At 29.2% G+C, this 19,336-nt stretch overlaps 2 protein-coding genes across 5 annotated transcripts in view; one reads left to right on the top strand and one right to left on the bottom strand.

The window, feature by feature from the left end:
* The window catches only part of LOC106678258 (uncharacterized), an 18,112-nt gene extending 11,667 nt beyond the window's left edge, over positions 1-6,445 (bottom strand). For 2 of the 3 annotated variants that reach the window (XM_067053457.1, XM_014416676.3), the window contains exons 1-3: positions 3,839-3,976; positions 3,404-3,591; positions 2,961-3,181 (exon numbers count right to left, since the gene is read on the bottom strand). In XM_067053457.1, the coding sequence (XP_066909558.1) occupies positions 2,961-3,181; positions 3,404-3,480 (298 nt within the window). In that variant the 5' untranslated portion in view covers positions 3,481-3,591; positions 3,839-3,976. Of the gene's footprint in view, positions 1-2,960; positions 3,182-3,403; positions 3,592-3,838; positions 3,977-6,303 lie in introns of those variants that run through there. The other variant, XM_067053458.1, reaches the window with a different exon arrangement.
* RhoGAP54D (Rho GTPase activating protein at 54D) lies at positions 2,300-18,168 on the top strand. 2 transcript variants are annotated; one of them, XM_014416673.3, is made up of 12 exons: positions 2,300-2,398; positions 4,428-4,544; positions 4,615-4,787; positions 4,865-5,074; positions 7,515-7,720; positions 7,809-7,964; positions 8,158-8,391; positions 8,470-8,580; positions 10,719-10,890; positions 13,521-13,649; positions 15,630-15,913; positions 18,062-18,168. In XM_014416673.3, the coding sequence occupies exons 1-11, from the start codon at positions 2,379-2,381 to the stop codon at positions 15,869-15,871; spliced, it is 1,770 nt and encodes a 589-aa protein (XP_014272159.1). In that variant the 5' UTR covers positions 2,300-2,378; the 3' UTR covers positions 15,872-15,913; positions 18,062-18,168. The 2 variants fall into 2 exon arrangements, with proteins under 2 accessions (XP_014272159.1, XP_024216423.1); XM_024360655.2 differs by having other exon boundaries at positions 2,303-2,398; positions 8,488-8,580.
* The last annotated feature ends 1,168 nt before the right edge of the window (positions 18,169-19,336 follow it).

Genomic DNA, 19,336 nt, shown 5'->3' with positions numbered 1-19,336 from the left:
TGAAAAATAAAAAGTGTTGAGACAAAAAAGGATACAAGTTTTGATTTATTTAATAAATAATTACCTTGTCTCAAGAACTTGAAATAATATAATTAAAATAATTGTTTATAATTGATTGAACTTTAATCACTACTAAAATTGAAAAATTCAAGTTAAACATAAGAAAAAATAAAACTTAAAAACATAGCTTATTTAAAATCAGAGGTTTTTTTTCAATTAGATGCTTCAAATGAAAAAAACATAATAAAAAAACAACTATCTTTAATGTTTTAACTGTTGCTTTTTGTCTTAATAAATTTATGTTTCGAATATAAACCTTGATAAATTTTAAAGCAATTACTTCTATTATTAAAATGTTAACTGAAAAAAATGTATAATATTCATTAAATAAAATAGAGTTCTAGTTTTGCTCATAGAATCTGAGAAAAGAAATTTTAATAGAAACCATATTTTAGAGCCGATTATCACAACACAAGACTCCATAATTAACTGGTTTTATATTACTTAGCACGGACAACAATAAACAGCAGATCGAAATTAACAGAGAAAAGAAAAGAAAAAAAAATTGTTTTTCAACTTTATATAAAACAAAAAAAAGTCAGTACTTTACTAGTTTTAAAAGGGAAATTAAAACATGAAAATGACAATGTAATGTGTGTAGACTGATTAAAATCAAATTTTAGAACAAGACATTAAAAACCGATTTGACCGCAGGAAACATAGAAATACCAATGACAAAATTAATGGTTTTATAATTCGTAATAAAGAATAAAAAAATAAAATAGTATTTCTATGCATAAAGACTACTTTGGTAATAAGGGAAAAAAGAATTGAGTTGCCATGTATATTAATTGTCATCAACAGTAAATCTTATCTTTAAGACTACATATTAATTAAATGTCTTTTAATTTATGAAATATATTTAAAAAACATTATAAATGTCGCTTAAATTCTTAATTTAAAATATATATTTATCTAAAAAACACACTCTAAAATGGGATTTAGCCATGCTTATATTCATAATTGTAGTAAACAGAGATTAAATTTTGGTCCAAAAATGAAAATTATTTTACGGAAGCAATAATTAATTCCTATATAAATGTAAATTGATGACATTAAATTCAAAATCAATAATAATTAAAAGAAAACCTACCTTTAATTTTGAGAATTATATTATCCCTGATAAATAATAAAATTATTAGTAATGTTTATTTATAAGTTAAAAAAAAAAAAAAAAAAAAATAGAAGCTATCATAAGGAAATACAATTTGAAACAAAAGAACTTCTACTTTGATAGGAAACAAGATTTCTATAGTCAGCAATTAATAAAAATGATTTAAATAATTTTTATTTCCCATGACCCTATAACTAGTAATATCAATTATAAAGCGATGAGAATATTGAATTAATGATTTCATAAACCTCATTACCGAAGAAAAATAATTTTCAAATTAAATCCTTGCTAAAAAAAAAAAACATAATTTAAAAGAAAATAATTTTACTTTTAATCTTTAACTGTGGATTTAGTTATAAAATCATAAATAATGCCTATCTTAAAAAACATCATTCATCAAGAGTATAAATAAATTAAAACAGAATGGAATTTTGTTAAAAAAAAAATCAAAATCATTATTTAACGCTACTAAAATATTCACAATGCTTACGTAATAATTTCCAAGGAAGAGTTTGCAATAAAGGCGAAAAGTGCCCCATTTGTAAAGATCAAAACATAAATTCATTACACAACAAAAGCCTGGAAGGAAAGACACCAACTGACTGAGTGCCATGAGGCAGGAGGCAAATGGACCAATCGGAAGCTGACCTTGGGGTTATCCTATACGTAGCCAAGGGCAACCCACCTCAAAACCTGATCAGAAAACAAATTAAAAAAAAAAAAGAAGAGGAAATGCTCTGAATGTCACTCATTTAAAAGATGGCAGACTTTTGAATTTTTCTTATACTAAAAAAAAAACATCCCATAATACTCTTTTAATAGAATAAATTAAACATTTTTAGTAGAAAATACTTAATGTTTTTGACTTTGACAAATTATCACAACATTGTAATTTACAATTCACTAATTAGTTAACAAAGTAAATTATTATTCACCAATGAAAAATAAAGAAAATAACTAACTTTCTATAAAGATGGTGATGCTCATAATAAAGAAATGAGATAAATACCTCCAGACAACTTGCTAAGAGAACAACACAGGTGTTCACAAGAAAGGAGGATTATATCTGAGCATAGATAGAAAACCTTTGTGCTAAATTTAACCAACTGTGGGGGTTAGTTGCAGTAATAAAAGATCTCTGTGGCCAAGATGTTTTTGTTTTTATCATACTATCGAACCATATTATATTTAAAACTTATGAAAAATGTGGACTTATAACAAAAGGCAAGTTATCCATTTTGACACTTACTTTCCCACATTTATTATAAAAAATTTAATCCAAACAAACTTATTCAATTAAAACCAACTAGCTATATAAAACATTTGCATTTTGTGCATAATACCCCCTCCTCTAATTTAAATTACAAAAGTTTGTTTATAAATAGAAAACTTACAATATCACGTTACTTGCTCAAATTTTTAATAAATTCATTGATTAAAAAGTTAAAATATTAATTTTGTAAATATTTAAAGTTAGAAATACATAAATAAGAGAATTGAAGCTTTAGATAGTCTACTTTAAATTTTAAATGGTTATGAAACTTCTTCAATAAGGCAATACTGGGTTTTTTAATGACTTGGACATTTTATTGCCAGTAAATAAGATGTTTTCCTGACATCAGAGCTATTAATAAACCATTATTTTACATAGTTCAGAAAATGAAGATAAAATGCTGAAATCACGTTAGAGAACAATATAATGGATATTTAATAAAATATAAAAATTACTGTACAAAAAAATCTTTAACCACATAATACTCATACAATCACATTAAATATTACTTACTTTTTTTGGCATTGGGAATGAAATCTTGACAAGGGGTCGTATGTTTAGTGATGTCCACAGGTGCCTTTTTTTCGACTGTATTGTTAACTGGAGTGTACTTTGGTGCTGATATTATCTTGGGCTGAGTTGGTTCTTCTGGAATTACTTTCTTATATCTAATTAGGAAAAATCCATCATCACCTGTTGGAGGAGAAAATGCATTTCCTTCAAAATCGAATGCCCTGCAATTAAATAATAAGAATCAATAAACAGCAATCATCAATGTAATTTTAAAACTTTACAGTATTTAATACATCATATCTATCACTGAATATGAAATATACTTGAATATATAATGCAATGAAATATACTTTTTCTTTGAGAAAATAATCAATAATGCAAATAAAATTCAAATAACAATAAAATTTGTAGTGGATTGAAGTTTCCGCATGCCATAAACTAACCTGTCAGATATTCTTGTTTTCATCCACTTAGGAAGAGAAATCCCTCCAGTAATTGAACGATCTGGTCCCGAAGTCATATCTATTATGTTTTAAACTTAAAGATAACTGAAGAAAATAAGCCAGTGAACTTATGGTGATACTGAGACTAACTTAACAAACTAAGAATAGGCACTTAAAATTGTCATAATCTGAAAAAAACAAAACAAAAGATTATGAAAACAGTTAACTTTAATTATGAACTATTTACATAAAAGACAATATATATATGAAAAAAACAAAACATTAACTGATGAAATCATCAACCAACTGAGAACAATTAGTCAACCATATAGAATATAACAATGAAAGGGCAGCTAAAACTATGTAAATAAACTGACATCTCAAAAGAACACGCAACACGTGTTAATTAAATTAACGAAAACCATTTAAACTTACGTCTTTAACGTTTTTAAGATTGAAAATATTAATTGGCCCCATTATGTTGTGCCAGAATAAAAATCTGATGTTCAAGAGTACTTCTTGTACAGAGCTACTTGCCCTTTACCTTTCTCTGGTACTTTGATAAATAATATTGTTCCATCAGTTAACTGTATTTCTTTTATTTTTAAGTAGGATTTAGCTTTAATGCATAAAATTAATTTATGAAATTTTCTCTGATATTAATTTTTTATAATTACCGAAAAATTAAATATTGTAGTAAATTACAAATGACAACTTGATATGAACGTTAACTTGAAATTTTTGAATTGAGAAATGGCGGTTGGGTGTTATTATGGACAGGCCTGTGTTAATTGTGTGGTGTTACAATAATTTTTGACTAATATGACATTTTTATTAACATTTTCTGTTGAAAAAACAATTAAGATGCACAATATCTTTAGCCGGATTCGTAAGAACGCGAATAGAGTAAAAGTTATGTTTTCTTCGGTAGAAGTTTCCAAGAACGAAACAAATATATCGTATTTTGTTTAAATAATCGCTCAGATAATATTTATTATAAGTTAGAAATGTCTTGTGATACTAGTTTAAGTTCTAGAGAATCAAAAGCGTTAGCGAAAAAATTGAGACATGAAGATCCTGAACAATTTCAAACCCTGGTCAGAATGCACCTATCATTTTTTTTGGATCTCACCATGGAAGAGTAAGTGATTGACATTTATTTTATAAATTTAGTGAATTTGGTTATTTTAAAAAAATTTTGGTATGTATAGGATTGCAGGTCTTCCAGAAAAAAACAAATTTCGTCCTCTAAAATGGGGTTTAGCTCCATTCACAAAAAAAATTCGTGGTCCAGAAAAAGATAATACTGTAGATAATGTCCCCCTTAAGACTGATATTGTCAAACAGATAAATTATCTTGTCGATTATTTATCAGCTGAAGAAAGTGAGTGTTTTTTTACTGTCTAGAATTTTTTTTTTTTTACATTTATTGGCTATTTTTTCATGGAAACTCTTTTTTAGACATATGTGAGGAAGGTATATTCAGAAGAAGTGGGAAACTGACAAGGCAACAAGAATTGAAAGGCCTCCTACAGCGAGGAATATTGCCTAAGCTTAAAGATAGCAAATATTCAGTACATGACGTCGCATCTGTTTTGAAAGCTTTCCTCGCCGAACTTCCAGAACCATTGCTAACTGAAGTTTACTATCCTGCATACTGTCAAATTGCAGGCAAGTTTATAGACAGCTTATGTATCAGGGTTTCTCAAGTTTTTGCATATAATAGTTAACTTATATGTCTTAAATATAAAGAGATTGTTTATACTATCAGATGAAAAAGCTGATGTTAATATTTTACTAGAATGTCCTGTTAAATAGTACGTATATTAAACAATTTTCATTAGTTTATATTACTTATGTGATGGTTCTAAATAAATTTTAACCTACTCACGTGGACTAGTAAAGATAAGTAACTTGTATTGCTCTTCTTTTGCTGCCCAAGTTGTAACACAGAAGATGTCAAATCATATAATTGAGGAAACACTATTATTTACACATATCATTAAGGTAACATTTAAATCATTGATTTTAATATATGAAGGGAATTGGTCGACATAATTGAAAATATGTTAATGTTTTTATTTCAAGTGGAAAATTCAAATTATGCTGCCCCTGTATAATTAACTGTTATTTATTTATTGGAACATTTTCAGTTGACTGTTAATAATTGTAGGAAGATGATTCAGGTGGCGTTCTAGAAAGGTACCCAAATAGCAGATATACTATTTTTTATTAGTTACCAAATTATCTATTTTTTGATTTTATTAAATTTAATAACTATTTATTGGTTATTAATAAATAGTTTGTCTGCTGTCTGTGTATATTTCTTGACTACCACCAGAACAGTCTTCCTACAAGTAATTTATTTGTAAGATTAAATTTGAGGAGTGATGTAAATATTATTAATTTAATAATAATCTATTCAGAATTTTTTTTAAATTTATCAACTTCTACAATTGACTTCAGTTTTTTAAGTGGCAAAGAATGTGTTTTATAGTAAGTAGTAATATAAGGGAAGACGTTTGTACTTGAAACCATACAAATATTGGTGCCATTATGTATGACATCTATACTTACATTCACAGTAAAACAGACTTAAGAACTACCTTCTCTATTACTGTACTGCCGGCGTTCACAACAGATCTAAGGAGTAACTTTGATATCCATTTTGCTTTAATAGTGGACTGTGGCCAATTACTAAATTAGATTTTGTTAACAAATCATTTCAAGTGTAAAATGCATTCAGCTAACTTAATATCTTACTCGATCAATTCAATCTCTGTCCAAATTAAAGGCCTTTATTCTTTTTTTTTTTAATTGAATTAAATTTGTTTTAAATCTTATATTTTTTCTTAAATCTAATTGTAATTGTATTTAGTTTAATTAATTTGAATACTTACTCATCTTATGTTTTTTTTTTTAATTTTCCATATTTTTCTTAAAAAGTCTTCAAAATTTAATCACTTGTTATTTCCTTTAATTCTTCATTTTATGTAAGTTTTCATTTGCATTCTGAAATATAGATTCTTCCGATTAATTTTTTTAGTACACTAACTAATTCACAATTCATTTTTTTTTTTTTTTTTTTTTTTTTTTTAATAAACCTCTATCTGTTCCCTGAGATACTTATATATATATTTTTTTATTTAATTTTTTATCTTTCTGGTTATCTTGACCCTTAAATTTCGAGAATTATTGTTTATTGTTTTTGTTGTTTCATCATAAGCTTATATAAACAGGACCTCTGTAGCCTTGAAAACTGTATAAATAGACCAGGAAGTTTACTATTGTTGATTGACACACCCTTTTTGTTTTCTAATATCGTTATATTGAAGATTATTTATTATCTTGAATCCAAAAATATTATGAATGATAAAATTTTAAGTAACAAACAAGTAAATAAAGTATTGAATTTTTATCACATTAGAAGATTTTGTTTTACATTTGGTAACTTAGTGAAAAGTCCTTCCTTTTATTGTGAAAATAAAATATGTAAAGTAGTGTGCTTTATAAAATATTTTAATTTACCAAGAAGTTTAGTAGTATGGATAAAATCAAAAAAGACTACAATTAAAATTGTGTTGTCGGTATTTTCAGACTTAAAAATATCACATCTTAATTAATTTTTTGTGTTATTTTGGTATTTACATCTTAACGAACATATTTGTATAGTGGATAAAATTGTCTGCCACATAGGTGTCTGTTATATAGAAGTTTTGCTGTATTAATTTCTTTTCCCTGTTTAATTCTGGAGAAAAATATTCATGTTTCCTCTTGCTTTTTTAAATTTCAATTGTATGTAACATATTGTACTTAAGGAAAACTAAAAGCATGAAGGTTCTTTAGTAACATTATAGTAAATCATATATATTTAACTTAATAAATAGTAACAATAAGAAACAGAATATAGGTAATTAATTTTTGGCTGTATGGAATAAACCAATGCCACCCTGGCACACAGGGAGAAAAAAAATATTACATACTGAAAAACAAATTCAAATCTATGCTCTTCAGCTGGCATATCCCAAATTAAAAAGAAGTAAAGTGTGGTCTAGATTCGAGAAAATTGGTACTGTAGTTTTGATTGCTAATTATTTTTTTCCTTGCTTAGAGCTTTGCCAAAATGAAAAAGGGACGAGATGTAGAATTCTAAAAGCTTTGCAGCTGTTGTTACTTCTTTTACCGATTGAGAATCGGATGGTGCTTAAACGTATTGTGCACATACTTCATTTGACTGCGAGCAATGCAGAAAACAATAGAATGTCTGCTCAAAATCTGGCAACCCTGTTTACACCACATCTATTATGTCCTAGAAAAGTAAGATTAAACATTTAAATTTTTTTTTTCATGTTTTTTAAAAAATTTATTACTATTTTATGATTATTTTTTTTCAATTATTTTTCAGTTATCCCCAGAAGCTTTCCATATGACAGCACAGAATCTATCCTGCATTGTTGTATTTATTATCAACCAAGCAAATGAGATTTTCGATGTGCCACAGACCCTTGCCACTGATATAAAGGCTTATTGGGATCGACGCAGACTGACTCCTAATCATTTGGTGAGATAATATCTATTTATGTATTATTTTTAGTTGGAGTTTCTATTATGAAAATATTATCGATTTATTATACCTCAATTTTGGATCTAGATCCCCACGTAATATCACTTTTTATTTATTCTTATATAAAGTATCTAAAAATAACAAAAATCTTTAAGGATAGTCAAATAAACATTTGTTTGATCATTTTCAGCTTGAAAGAAGCATAAGTGAAAGTACAGCTGCAAACACTGTATTTACATTTTGCGACCGTGAAAGGTCAGCTCAGGAAAATGTTGTCAACCCAACGGAGACTGCACTCGCTCAGTTGTATGCCCATATACAAAGCCTTCCAGAGTCAAATAAGAAAAAGAGGTTGATCAAACAGTTCAATAAAGAAAATGGGCAGGGAACACCGCGAACAAAGAGTATAGGAAACAGCATCAAGGTAATTATTTTTTTTATTTCAGGCCATGGTAATATTATTTTCTATTCTTTTTTAGAAATTTAATTATTTCTTTATAAGAGTGACAATTTGTTTCAGAAACATATATTCTGTAAAAATGCCAAAGCTAGAGGATATTTGGAATACCAGCAGCTGCGTGCTGCCGGATGCGCAGGAGATGAAGTTCTTAATGTAAGATTCTCTTAAATAAAATAATTAATTTTTATTATAATATAACTTTTTGTTAAGTATTAATTATATTATAACTATGAAATTCTATCAATGGTTCAATCTCACAGGAGGTGCAGAGATGATGTCGAGACCGTTTGTGGTCTTCCATTTTTTTTTTTTCAAGCAGTGAAATAATTTTTTTTGTATATAAAATTTGTTGAATCCGATGTCGTGCTCCTGTCCTGCCCACACACTATTTTCCTGACTTGAAGATTTTGTAGGTCACTTCTGTACAAAAATTACAACACCAGTTCCTGTATCGTAGATTAGAAGACTTCTGTTTATTGAGAAATTATGATCCTCGGTTTTAGAGGTGATATATCACAAAATTTTGAAGTGTCCAGAGCATTACATCTTGGTTCTGTCCCTTTTTTTTTTTTAATTTTCATGGTCAGAGCTGCATTTAACTGCTTTTGCTTTCCTAATTACGTAAAATATATAAATAAAATTACGTGTAGAATAACCTAACAGAGCTGTTTAGATTCAATAGTTTCTGAGATATCGTTTTTTTTAAAGCAACATTTTCTAAACAATGTACTAAAAAATCAGTATTTTGAGAATTTATTGTGGGCAATATACATTTCAGCAACCATGAGACGTACAGATGTCTATTAATACTTAAATTAAAGCTAGTTTAATGTGCTATAAAGTAGTTTATGACACTTATCTTCGTAAGAGTAGTATTGTTCATTATATTTGCTAACATAAATTGATTTCTTACTGTTCGAACAAAATTTCATGAGCAAAATTCTTTTTCATGTACAAATATCATAAAAACTGCTAATCCTGTAAAGATAAACGTTATAAACTACTTTATGGTACATTAAACTATCTTTAATTTGATTAGAAGACCATGTATCCGGTGGCTCCTGAGATATAGTTTTTCATAAATCAAAAATTTTGTCCAAACAGCTAGAAACTAACATTTTGTGAATTTGTTTGGAAAATATCATAAAAACTACTACTGCGAAGATGAACATCATAAACTGCTTTATAGTACATTAAACTAGCCTTGATTTGAGTACTAATAGACATCTGTACCTCTCATGGTTCCAGAGATATAGATTTCTCACAATAAATTCATTAACTGATGATTTTTTAGTATATACAAGAAGATGGTCAGGGTTTCGGTCAAAAGAGAAATAAAAATAGTTTACAACTTTTGTACGTTGTAAACTATTTTTATTTCTCTTTTGACCGCAACCCTGACCATCTTCTTATATATCAATTTTTACGGTCAACTATATATACATATATATTTTTTAGTATATGTTTCATGAAATGTTGCTTTTTTAAAAACTATCTCAGAAGCTATCGAATGTAAACAGGTCTTACTAGAGCTCATATTTTACTACCTTAAATGATGTTCTGTTGACTATTTGAATTTATTTATATTTGGAGCTCTGAATGAAAAATTAATTTTTTTTTGTTGACATTTTGAAACAGCTGCCATTTTATGTTCTCCTCACTCAATTTTCACTAGTAATAGTATGTAGTTTTCATTAAAGTAATAAAAAATTGCGGTGAAATAACTTTTTTCTCCTCTTGGGCTCTTGGACCAGTTTCCAGCACTGCAACATTTACGCAAGTAAGTGGTAGCCCTAAGTAAAGTCCTTTTTTCAGTCTGTCTATTCGTAGATATTTTAAAATTTTCTGAGTAAACTGCTCAACATTTTTTCAAGTTTCATGGCTGAAATTACTCAGTGATATCCCGTAAATGTTTAGAAACAACTTGAGCGCAAAATACTGGTGTCGTATCATGGTTCTTTTCAGTTGCTTTTGTTTTTATTTTCTTAATGAAGAAAATTGTTTACATGGACATTAAATATCAATTAAAACAACTCAAAAATTATCCAGCAATCGATTCAAGAGAGCATTTCCAATTTCGTTATGCTAGATTATGATACTTTTACATTTCTGAAAACTTGAACTCAAAAATGCCCTTTTTATTGGGAATGATCCACATAGTATAATAGATAAAATTATATTGCACTTAGAAGTGTGATATCTTAATAAATATTTGTGAAATAAATTTATGTATTTATAGCTAAGTTGCCTATGAATTAAAAAAATATACATGCTATTGTTTCTTGTTATAGAGCCCGCTAGATAAGAAAACACCAGTTAGGAGATATAATCTGAGAGTGAAGTTTGAAAACAATGAAAAAATCAGCAGCGTAAGTGGATTCAAAAGAATGCCGACCACTGATGGAGAATCGGAGGAGAGTGAAGAGTCACCCCCGAAAATGGCGCGAGAAGAACCTGCGCCAGGTAAAGGAGACGAGTGGCGCAGCCCACAATTAGCTAGCCCTCGGGGAGCGAGCACCCCCCATCCTGCAGGTGTCTTTACCACTCCCTCCCCACTGACCCCCGTTCACGACGACATGTCCCCTATCACTATGTCAGCGCAGAGAATGCCTAAGGCAATGCAGGTAAGGATTGGTCTGGATGGAGGTGGAGGAGCCATGGCTTGGACGCACTATCGGAGCTTGCTTTATCTTATTATCTTCACCTATTGTAGTCTTACTTCTAGAAGAGCTGTTTAAGTATACAGCTCAACGTATAAGCATGTTATCTCTATGGTATATTGTATTTGTTTTCTTCATTGCCATCTTACAATTATCCTATTATATATTATTATTATCAAGATGTTATTATTTAAGATTCATTTTTAATTTTTTTTTCTATGCCCCATGGTTGTGTTGGTTTGATATTAGTGGGGGATAGTGAGAATTGATAAAATCAATGTCTTTTAGTGCATTTAATCCCTGGAACTGAGGAAAGGAAATATGATGGGTATAGATGGGAAAAAGCTACAGTCTATAGCTTAGGTAGTTAAGGTGTAGGTCTTTGCAACCTGTGAACTGCAGTTTGAAACCAGTCTGGGGTGTTGACTGTTATTTCTCCGGTGGTCCTACGAAATGAAAACTTGACGCCCACCATGATGTTAGAATAGAGTGGTACCCTGTAGTTAAAAAAAAATTTACAGGAGTGAATTGATTTAGTGACAGGATGGATGAAATAGAAGTGGTTGGGAGAAGAGAGGATTACAGTAGAAGAACAATCTCTGCTGTATCTAGCCGGGATGTGACGGCCGTGCGGGTTGGGGCCCAGGTCCCAGTGTGCTCGGTTCGATTCCCACCTGAGGCAGTTAAACATTCATTTTTTGGCAGTCCTGAAGAATGAATCTTGACACTCCCACCTTAGTTAGTACGCGGCGGCAACCTAGGTAGCCGCAAAAAGGAATAGGGGTTGGCAAATAGGAAGCAAATAGGGGTTGGCAAAAAGGACCACTAGGCCCACTTGCTGGACTTGTTCCCCCCACCATATACCAGTACCAGTATCGAGTCGATTGAGTCTGCTATTCTCCTATTACAATATACAAAAAAATGTCCTGGCATTGCCTTAGGAAATGGTTGTTTTATTCTAATAGTACTTATTATTGGAAGATTATTGATTGACCGTGTGTAAAGATGAAAGGAATATGGTCCGGGTGCGGTAAAAAAAAAAACTCAAATAGTAGAAATATACTATTTGAGTTTTTTTGGCCGCACCCGGACCATATTCCTTTCTTCAGTACTTATTATTATTCTGAAACTAATATCTTCTCCCTTAAGCTGTAAGAGGGAACGCTTATAGCTTATTTCAGCTAAATTAAATATTGTATTTTGATGCAAAAAAAGTGGATAAAATAGTGCCAAAATGGAATGATAGAGAGTTTTGGTAGATTTTAATTAAAATATTTTGAAAAATATAACTGGAGTTGCTTACTGCGAGTGAGGGAGTACTCAGTATACCATCCTCTTTGTAATGATCTATAATTCAAAGTTGTATCTTGATGCTACACCAAGTTGGAGTCTTGGAACGTGAAAAAGATATCGCCGAAAATCACATTATTGGCATAAATAATTATAGTAATATATTTTATTGTTGTAGGGTAAACACAATTATTGTTTGTCTAGTGATGTTCCCGTCCTAAACACTTTCATATTTGCTAAAGTAAATTTTGGTAAAAGAATTTTTATTTTTAAAGAAAACTTAATTTTAACAATTAATACATTTCCTTTAAGATCAATTACTTTTAAGAATGATAAACTCGCCATTAGAAAGTGCTACAAGAGGTGCTACAACAATTGATGACTCAGTGTTCACAAGACCTATTGAAATCATTAAATCGAATGTTTATATTTTAGCCATCACAAGCCAATGATAACAAAACATTTACTGATAATACGAATAATATTGTAAAACATAATTTCATGAATGATTAATATAATAAAATAACTGAAAATGCAATTGTATTTTTGTTAATTATCAATATTTATAAAATTTCATTTTCAGAAGTTTCAAATATTTCAAATTTAATTTTTGTCCAATTAAAATGGTATGCCTATAACAATTTTTTTCTATTCCTATATTTTTGAATGATTTACGATTCTTGTGTTTATAGAATAAATAAACACAATTTGTTTTTTCATCTGACAGACCAATTGTATTTTGTAGGATAAAAGTATGTTTTAGGAATTCTTGAGAGTATCTCTTCGATGAATTGGTCACAGGAAATATGGAAATATTAATGCTAAATTAATGAAATGAGAGTCATATCGTTTTTACGAATAATGTAAATTTTTGTGTACACAATGATTTTTATCTTCGGTTCTAAAATGTTGAAATTTTGTAGAATGTATTCTAGTATTTATCTATACCTTGGGCCTTTTTTGTTTTATATTCTTCTGATCCTTGTTCATTTATCTTAGATTTTTTTTACTTCTCTTTCCAATTTAAAATCGTTAGTTAGTGCAAGCCTTATTGTAGTTAGAAAGTATTTCTTGAAACCTCTTATAATTTTACTTTATGATATTAAATTTAAATTTTTAATTTGTCTTCTTTTTCTCCTATAGGAGGCCATGATAACTCCTCGGAGCAGGAAGCCGGTAGTTGCGCTCTCTGGTTCCAATCTCTGTCAGTTGGGAGCCAACGGCTGGAATGCCAAGGAGGATCTGTCGTGGCAGGAACAGAATCAGAAGATGGTATTTAGAATTTATCTCTCAATTTGTATACGGGGTGTTCAATATAAATCAGTTCAAATGCTCCTCCCTACAGCCAAGTGGATGATATGAAGTACCAGAGTTGTGTTAACTAACTTCATAGAAACTATAATTTATAAAATTACCAAATCAGATACTTGAAATCTGATATGTTTTTTTGTTAGTTTTACTGTAATTTGTTTTTCTATAACATTTTTTTATGTTGCATGTATTATCCTACTTTTAAGTTGAAATTAATCCTTGACTGTTAAAAACAACATTTTTTTTTTCTAATTCATTATGTGGGAATGGGTAGCTCAGGTATATTTGAGTTGAATACAAACTCCAAGGACCTGGGTTCGAATCCGGCTGTGGTAGATAATTATTATCTGTTTCACTCTGGCCTTTGAGTTAGCCCTGTGGGTTCGGGAGCCCTCCGGGGTTCACCGAGGCTCATAAAGTGGGTACCAAACCGTTGGTCTAGTAACACTACTTTCTTAGAAAGCCTTCATTAGCCTTCATGGGTTGTAGCGATAAAGATTTATTTTTTTCAAGTTCATTATAGCAAACTCTCCCTTGCTATATTTAAATATAGATAAGTGGATAATAAGGATTAAGTGAAAGTAAAACACTCTTGACATAGCCAGGTCTTGATTTAGGCTGGCGGAGCTTTTTAGGAAATGTTACTCTACGAAAAAAAAAATACAAAGTTTAAAAACTTTCATTTAATTATACTTCACTTAATAAGAATGTTTACAGGTCATAAAAATCATTATTATCATATATTTTTTTTACCAATAATTTGGAAGGTTGGCCATTCTTGTACCTCTATACTTCTAGAAATCAAGTCTTGGACAGACCCATGGAAACGTGAAAGTATTTACCAGACGTAGAACAGAAAAACTATACTGTACATTTGTCCATCGGTGTCCTTGTCAAATTTGTTTCAATCAAACTTTTTATTCATGCATTTTTTTTTTTTTTCAATATCGAATGCCTTTTACAATTTTATTTGTTATTTATAAATACTTCTAAAATCTCTGGCTTTTTCCAACAGTACTTTATATGTCTAATTCTTTTTTCTTATTTAATTAATTATCTAATTCTTACATATTTTATTTTTATCCTTTATTTCTTACAATCAATAATGAGAAATGTTTAATTTTTTCAAATACCATCTTACTTTTCAATGAGAATAAGACCCAGCTGATATTAAATAACATTTAATTTACAAAGTTTATTCAAAATCATTTGAGCAATTTGTGAGAAAATGGAAACAAGTGAAAAACCGATGATATAAATTGACATTTTTGGTGAGTTCATTAATAAAAAAAAGTTGCTGTAATATCGCAGACTAAATATATACCTTAAATAGATCATTTCAGTTTCGTACAACTGTTCATTTTTGAGCTAGGCTGTTTATATACACATCCACCATTTTGCGATACTGTGTTATTTGTATTCAGAACGTTTTTATTTGGGCTTAAAATTTATATTAACTCAAACTAAAAAATTTTAATGAATGGAATATGGTTCGGGTGCGGTCAAAAAAACTCAAATAGTAAATTATTATACTATTTTTATTGAGCCAACGTTCCAGTATTGCAATCGTTTAAAAAATTTTAAATGATTGCAATACTGTCCTTTATAGGATAGTTCAAAAATCGATTTGTGGAAATAATATTGAGGAAACAATGTTGGAAATTTTATCAAATCAACTTTAATTTTTGGAATAGGACCTTATTACCCTCAGAAGGGGTAGGATATAACTTTTTGACATTCCCAGTTATACAGAGAAACATCGGCTAGCATTTGGTTTGCTCAAGTAATAGTTCTGCTTTTACCAATGAATAAAAACCATACAAAGTGTTGATACAAAAACTACATGTTGTTTCAGTATATGATTTTATAGACATTAGCATTTTTAATGTGTAGTAGCAAAAATATACATTAAATTCTTTTAGCACATATGTCATTCCATAGGAGATGGAAGGAAGCAACGGGAGCCAAGAGTCCCTGACATCTCCGTTCCGAGATTACCTATTCTCAAGGTCAGTCCTGACGACAAGCCCAGCAGACTTGAGCTTTTCCAGCCAGCCGGGAGATTTCGACCCATCTTCGTCAGGCGGGGAGCCGCCGCTGACAGACTCACTCCTCTTCTTCCTAGACGGCGAGTCCCCTCCGTCATCGACAGCACCTTCTGGGACCCCCCCGTCAGAGTCTAGTTTGCCTCCTGTAACGGAGACCTCTTTGTGAAGAAGTAACAGGTGTGCTTAGTGAATTGGTATCTTTCAAATTAAGTTTTTGATTAATTTATTATAAATGAACACAATTTTGATCCTTCTTTTTCTCTCAACTTGTTATTCTTTATAATTCTCCAACGTTTCGGCCCTCAGGCCATTTTCAAGGATACAACCTTCAATTCTGATGTCATTTCTTTTTTTAAAAAACCCAAAAACATTGCAGGCTAATTGCCCTTGTCACATATAACTTATTTTATTAAATTTGATATCCTAGATTTAAAACTTACTTTACAAACCACTTTCCCTTCTTTCATTTATATTTACAACTTAAAAACCTGGCCTGGGGGCTGAAACGTTGGAGAATTATAAAGAATAAAAAGTTGAGAGAAAAAGAAGGATCAAAATTGTATTCATTTATAATAAACTAAACCACTCTCAAACAATCATAAATAAAAAATAATTAATCTAATTTTTGATTAATTTATAGTTTAATTAATTATAAGGAGATAATGTATTGGAAATTGAAAATATATATATTGGTAAATCATTAGTTCTATTTTTAATGTAACTGTCTGCAGTTCTTGAAAAATCTGTTCATTTATTCAGCTATTGATCATATTTCTAAATGATAACACTAAAAATAATAAATTCCATGAAGTAATAAATAGCTTTGATTGTACCATTTGAAAGGTCCAGTGGAAAAAATGAAAGGGTTTAGTTTTTTAAGATATGAAGTAAAATTTAATCTTATTATCGATGATAATACCATTGGCACACTTCACAGTGGTGCTAAGTACACTTCCACTAATTTTATGAAAAATACAATTTAAGGTTCTCTTGTTTAGGAAAATTACAAATTAATTTTCCTGAAAGAGCATATCTTTAATTTTATTTTTTGTAAAGCTAGTAGAAATGTACTTAGCAACACTCTGAAGTAAGGTCACCGATATAGTTCTTTCTTGGTAATTTTATGCTAAAAGATAACTCAGGAACAAAAAAAACATTATCTTATCAATTTTCAGTTACTCTAAACATAAAAAATTGTTGAAATAGCTTGAAAATATTCTTCCTCAGATTGCAGGCGTATCATTGTTCTTCCGCTTTACATGCCCGACCTGTTTTCAAACATGATTTTTAATAAAATCCCATTTTTTCCTCATCTGCATTTGTTGTCACTTGCTTACAGATGCTGCTGAAATCTTGGTTTCAATATACTGCATTTTGAAACATTAAAATTAATGTTGCACCAGCTGTTTTACAACAAATTTAAACTTAAAAAGAAGCAGTTTTTTTCTGAACACAATGATTATCAAATCTGAAAAATAAATTTTTGTAAGAAATTGCGTTCTTAAAAAGCTAGTCAGAACAGAGTTGTCGAAATATTTGCCTACAAAGTAAAACAAGACTTAATTAGAAATAGTCTCAGTTAAAGATAAAGAATAACCTAAAGAAACGAGTAACCTCGTATTCGTAACTTAGAAGTCAGAGATTAGGGGGGGGGAACATTCCAAGTACATATCCAATCCCAAACGGGTTGGTTTCGGACAGCCTCTTGGTTTGTTCCAGGTTGAAGAGGAGTGCTAGGGTGGAGTGCACTAGTTCCCTTCCTTACAGGCAAACTCATCTTAGATGCACAATATATTTATGCTCTCCCAATCTTTTTCTAATCCCAAATTTGTGGAATTTAAAAATTGAAATTTAGAAAAATTAATTTTTTTTTAAACCTTAGAACTTACCACATTAATTGAAAATAATGTACCAAGGACTCGAAAAATAATTGAATATTTAAAAATGTGTTTCAAGTTGATATTTTCTCAGTTAAGGGAGGTATAGGAGTAAATATATTTCATATATTTTCCAAATTTAGGGAGGTTCTAAATATAGGAAATATTGATATTTTATAATAAGTAGATAATTTTTCTAAATAAAGATAAGGGGCATGATTTGTACTTAATTATGCACAGCTCTCTCTCTTTCTCTCTTTCTCTCTCCTCCCCTCTGCGCTACTTCCTATGCATACATATTGATTCTGTTACTGACCTGCATATAGTCACTCGACAAAATCCTTATTTTATGTTACAAAGTTTTTTTTAATTATATGTTCATTAGACCATTAAATGTTTTTAAATTTTATTTTTTTATAACTTTAATATGTATATTTTATTTTTACAGAGAAGATTCCGGTCTAAATGAGAGAAGTGGAGACATTCTTAATTTTTATTGTATATTGAAGAATAGAATGTGTTTTCTACGATTAGAAAATGTAAATATTACACGTATGTTTTGATTTGTTTAATTTCATCTCAAATACGTTTTTATGGTGCCATCCCGACAATACGCTTACCTTTTGGAAGGTATCGGGTTTTTAACATACACTTCTAATTATGTTTATTTAAAATTAGAAGGAAGTTACGAGGTTATTGTTTTATATATTTTTGTTAATTATTTCATTTATAAGTATTATTTAATAATTAATATTTGTCCGTTATAAATTATTTATGTAAGTCATGAAGTTTACCAAAGATATATTTAACAGAACATTATTACATTATTTCTCTTTGAACATGATAAGAAAATATGAAAAAACCTTCATACATTAAGGACCATATACCTCCATTACTTGTACAATTGTAAATAGTTCTAGTAATGACCAAATTTTATAACGCTAGATAGCAATTGATATTGTTTTCATATAGACTTATTTTTATATAAATATATTGTAAATAATGTAAATAAGACAGATATATGCCATAATAATGTTACAAACATTAAAATCCGGGACTTGCCATAGTGGAAAGTGCCCACTTGATACTGATGTAAATAAATTGCAATATATATATATATGTAGTTCACATTTAAAATTTAAAATATATATTATATACATCTATTAATATAGAGGTTAAAAATTAAAATTAAAAAATTTAAACAATCAAAGGCATAACAAGTGGTCTTCAGGATTTTTAATTTTATATTCATTTCTATTAATTATAATCTTGGATACAGGTCTCGCACATATTTTGACATATTAGACAAATTGTGAATTTTTTCGTTATTGATTTCAGAAAATTAGAAGCTTATCGAAAAACAGTTATATTAACTTCAATTTACAATTTTTTGATATGTTTTTTATAACATTTTTATTTCTTCAAAAGAGATAAAATAATAATTAAGTTGTACACATTTCAATAGAAATTATTTTTTAAAAAACTTTTAGTTATTTCAATAACTGGCACAATAGCAATATCAAGAGAGATAAATCTAGGATCCGTTTTCTTTTCTTGTGTATTAAATGTTTTTCTAAAACTAGATATACCATTCGTAAAAATTATTTTTTTTTTTTTTATGAAGTTTATTTTTAAAAAAAATTCTTTCTCTGATGAACTTGGTTTAAAAATATAATAAACTTATAGATTAGATACCGATGATTTCTGTTTAACTTGGAGAGAA

The sequence above is a fragment of the Halyomorpha halys genome, unplaced genomic scaffold, assembly GCF_000696795.3.
Source record: "Halyomorpha halys isolate HHAL.00 unplaced genomic scaffold, Hhal_1.1 Scaffold131.1, whole genome shotgun sequence".
Taxonomy (NCBI): domain Eukaryota; kingdom Metazoa; phylum Arthropoda; class Insecta; order Hemiptera; family Pentatomidae; genus Halyomorpha; species Halyomorpha halys.
This window is presented reverse-complemented; position numbering and strand designations above follow the sequence as displayed.

What these genes read in the sequence shown, in the direction of transcription:
- RhoGAP54D (XM_014416673.3), top strand. Translation starts at nt 2,379, where the DNA reads ATGTGGACTTATAACAAAAG. An exon ending in ATCTATTATGTCCTAGAAAA is followed by an intron (nt 7,721 to 7,808) that starts GTAAGATTAAAC and finishes ATTATTTTTCAG; the next exon opens with TTATCCCCAGAAGCTTTCCA. An exon ending in GCGAGAAGAACCTGCGCCAG is followed by an intron (nt 10,891 to 13,520) that starts GTAAAGGAGACG and finishes TTTCTCCTATAG; the next exon opens with GAGGCCATGATAACTCCTCG.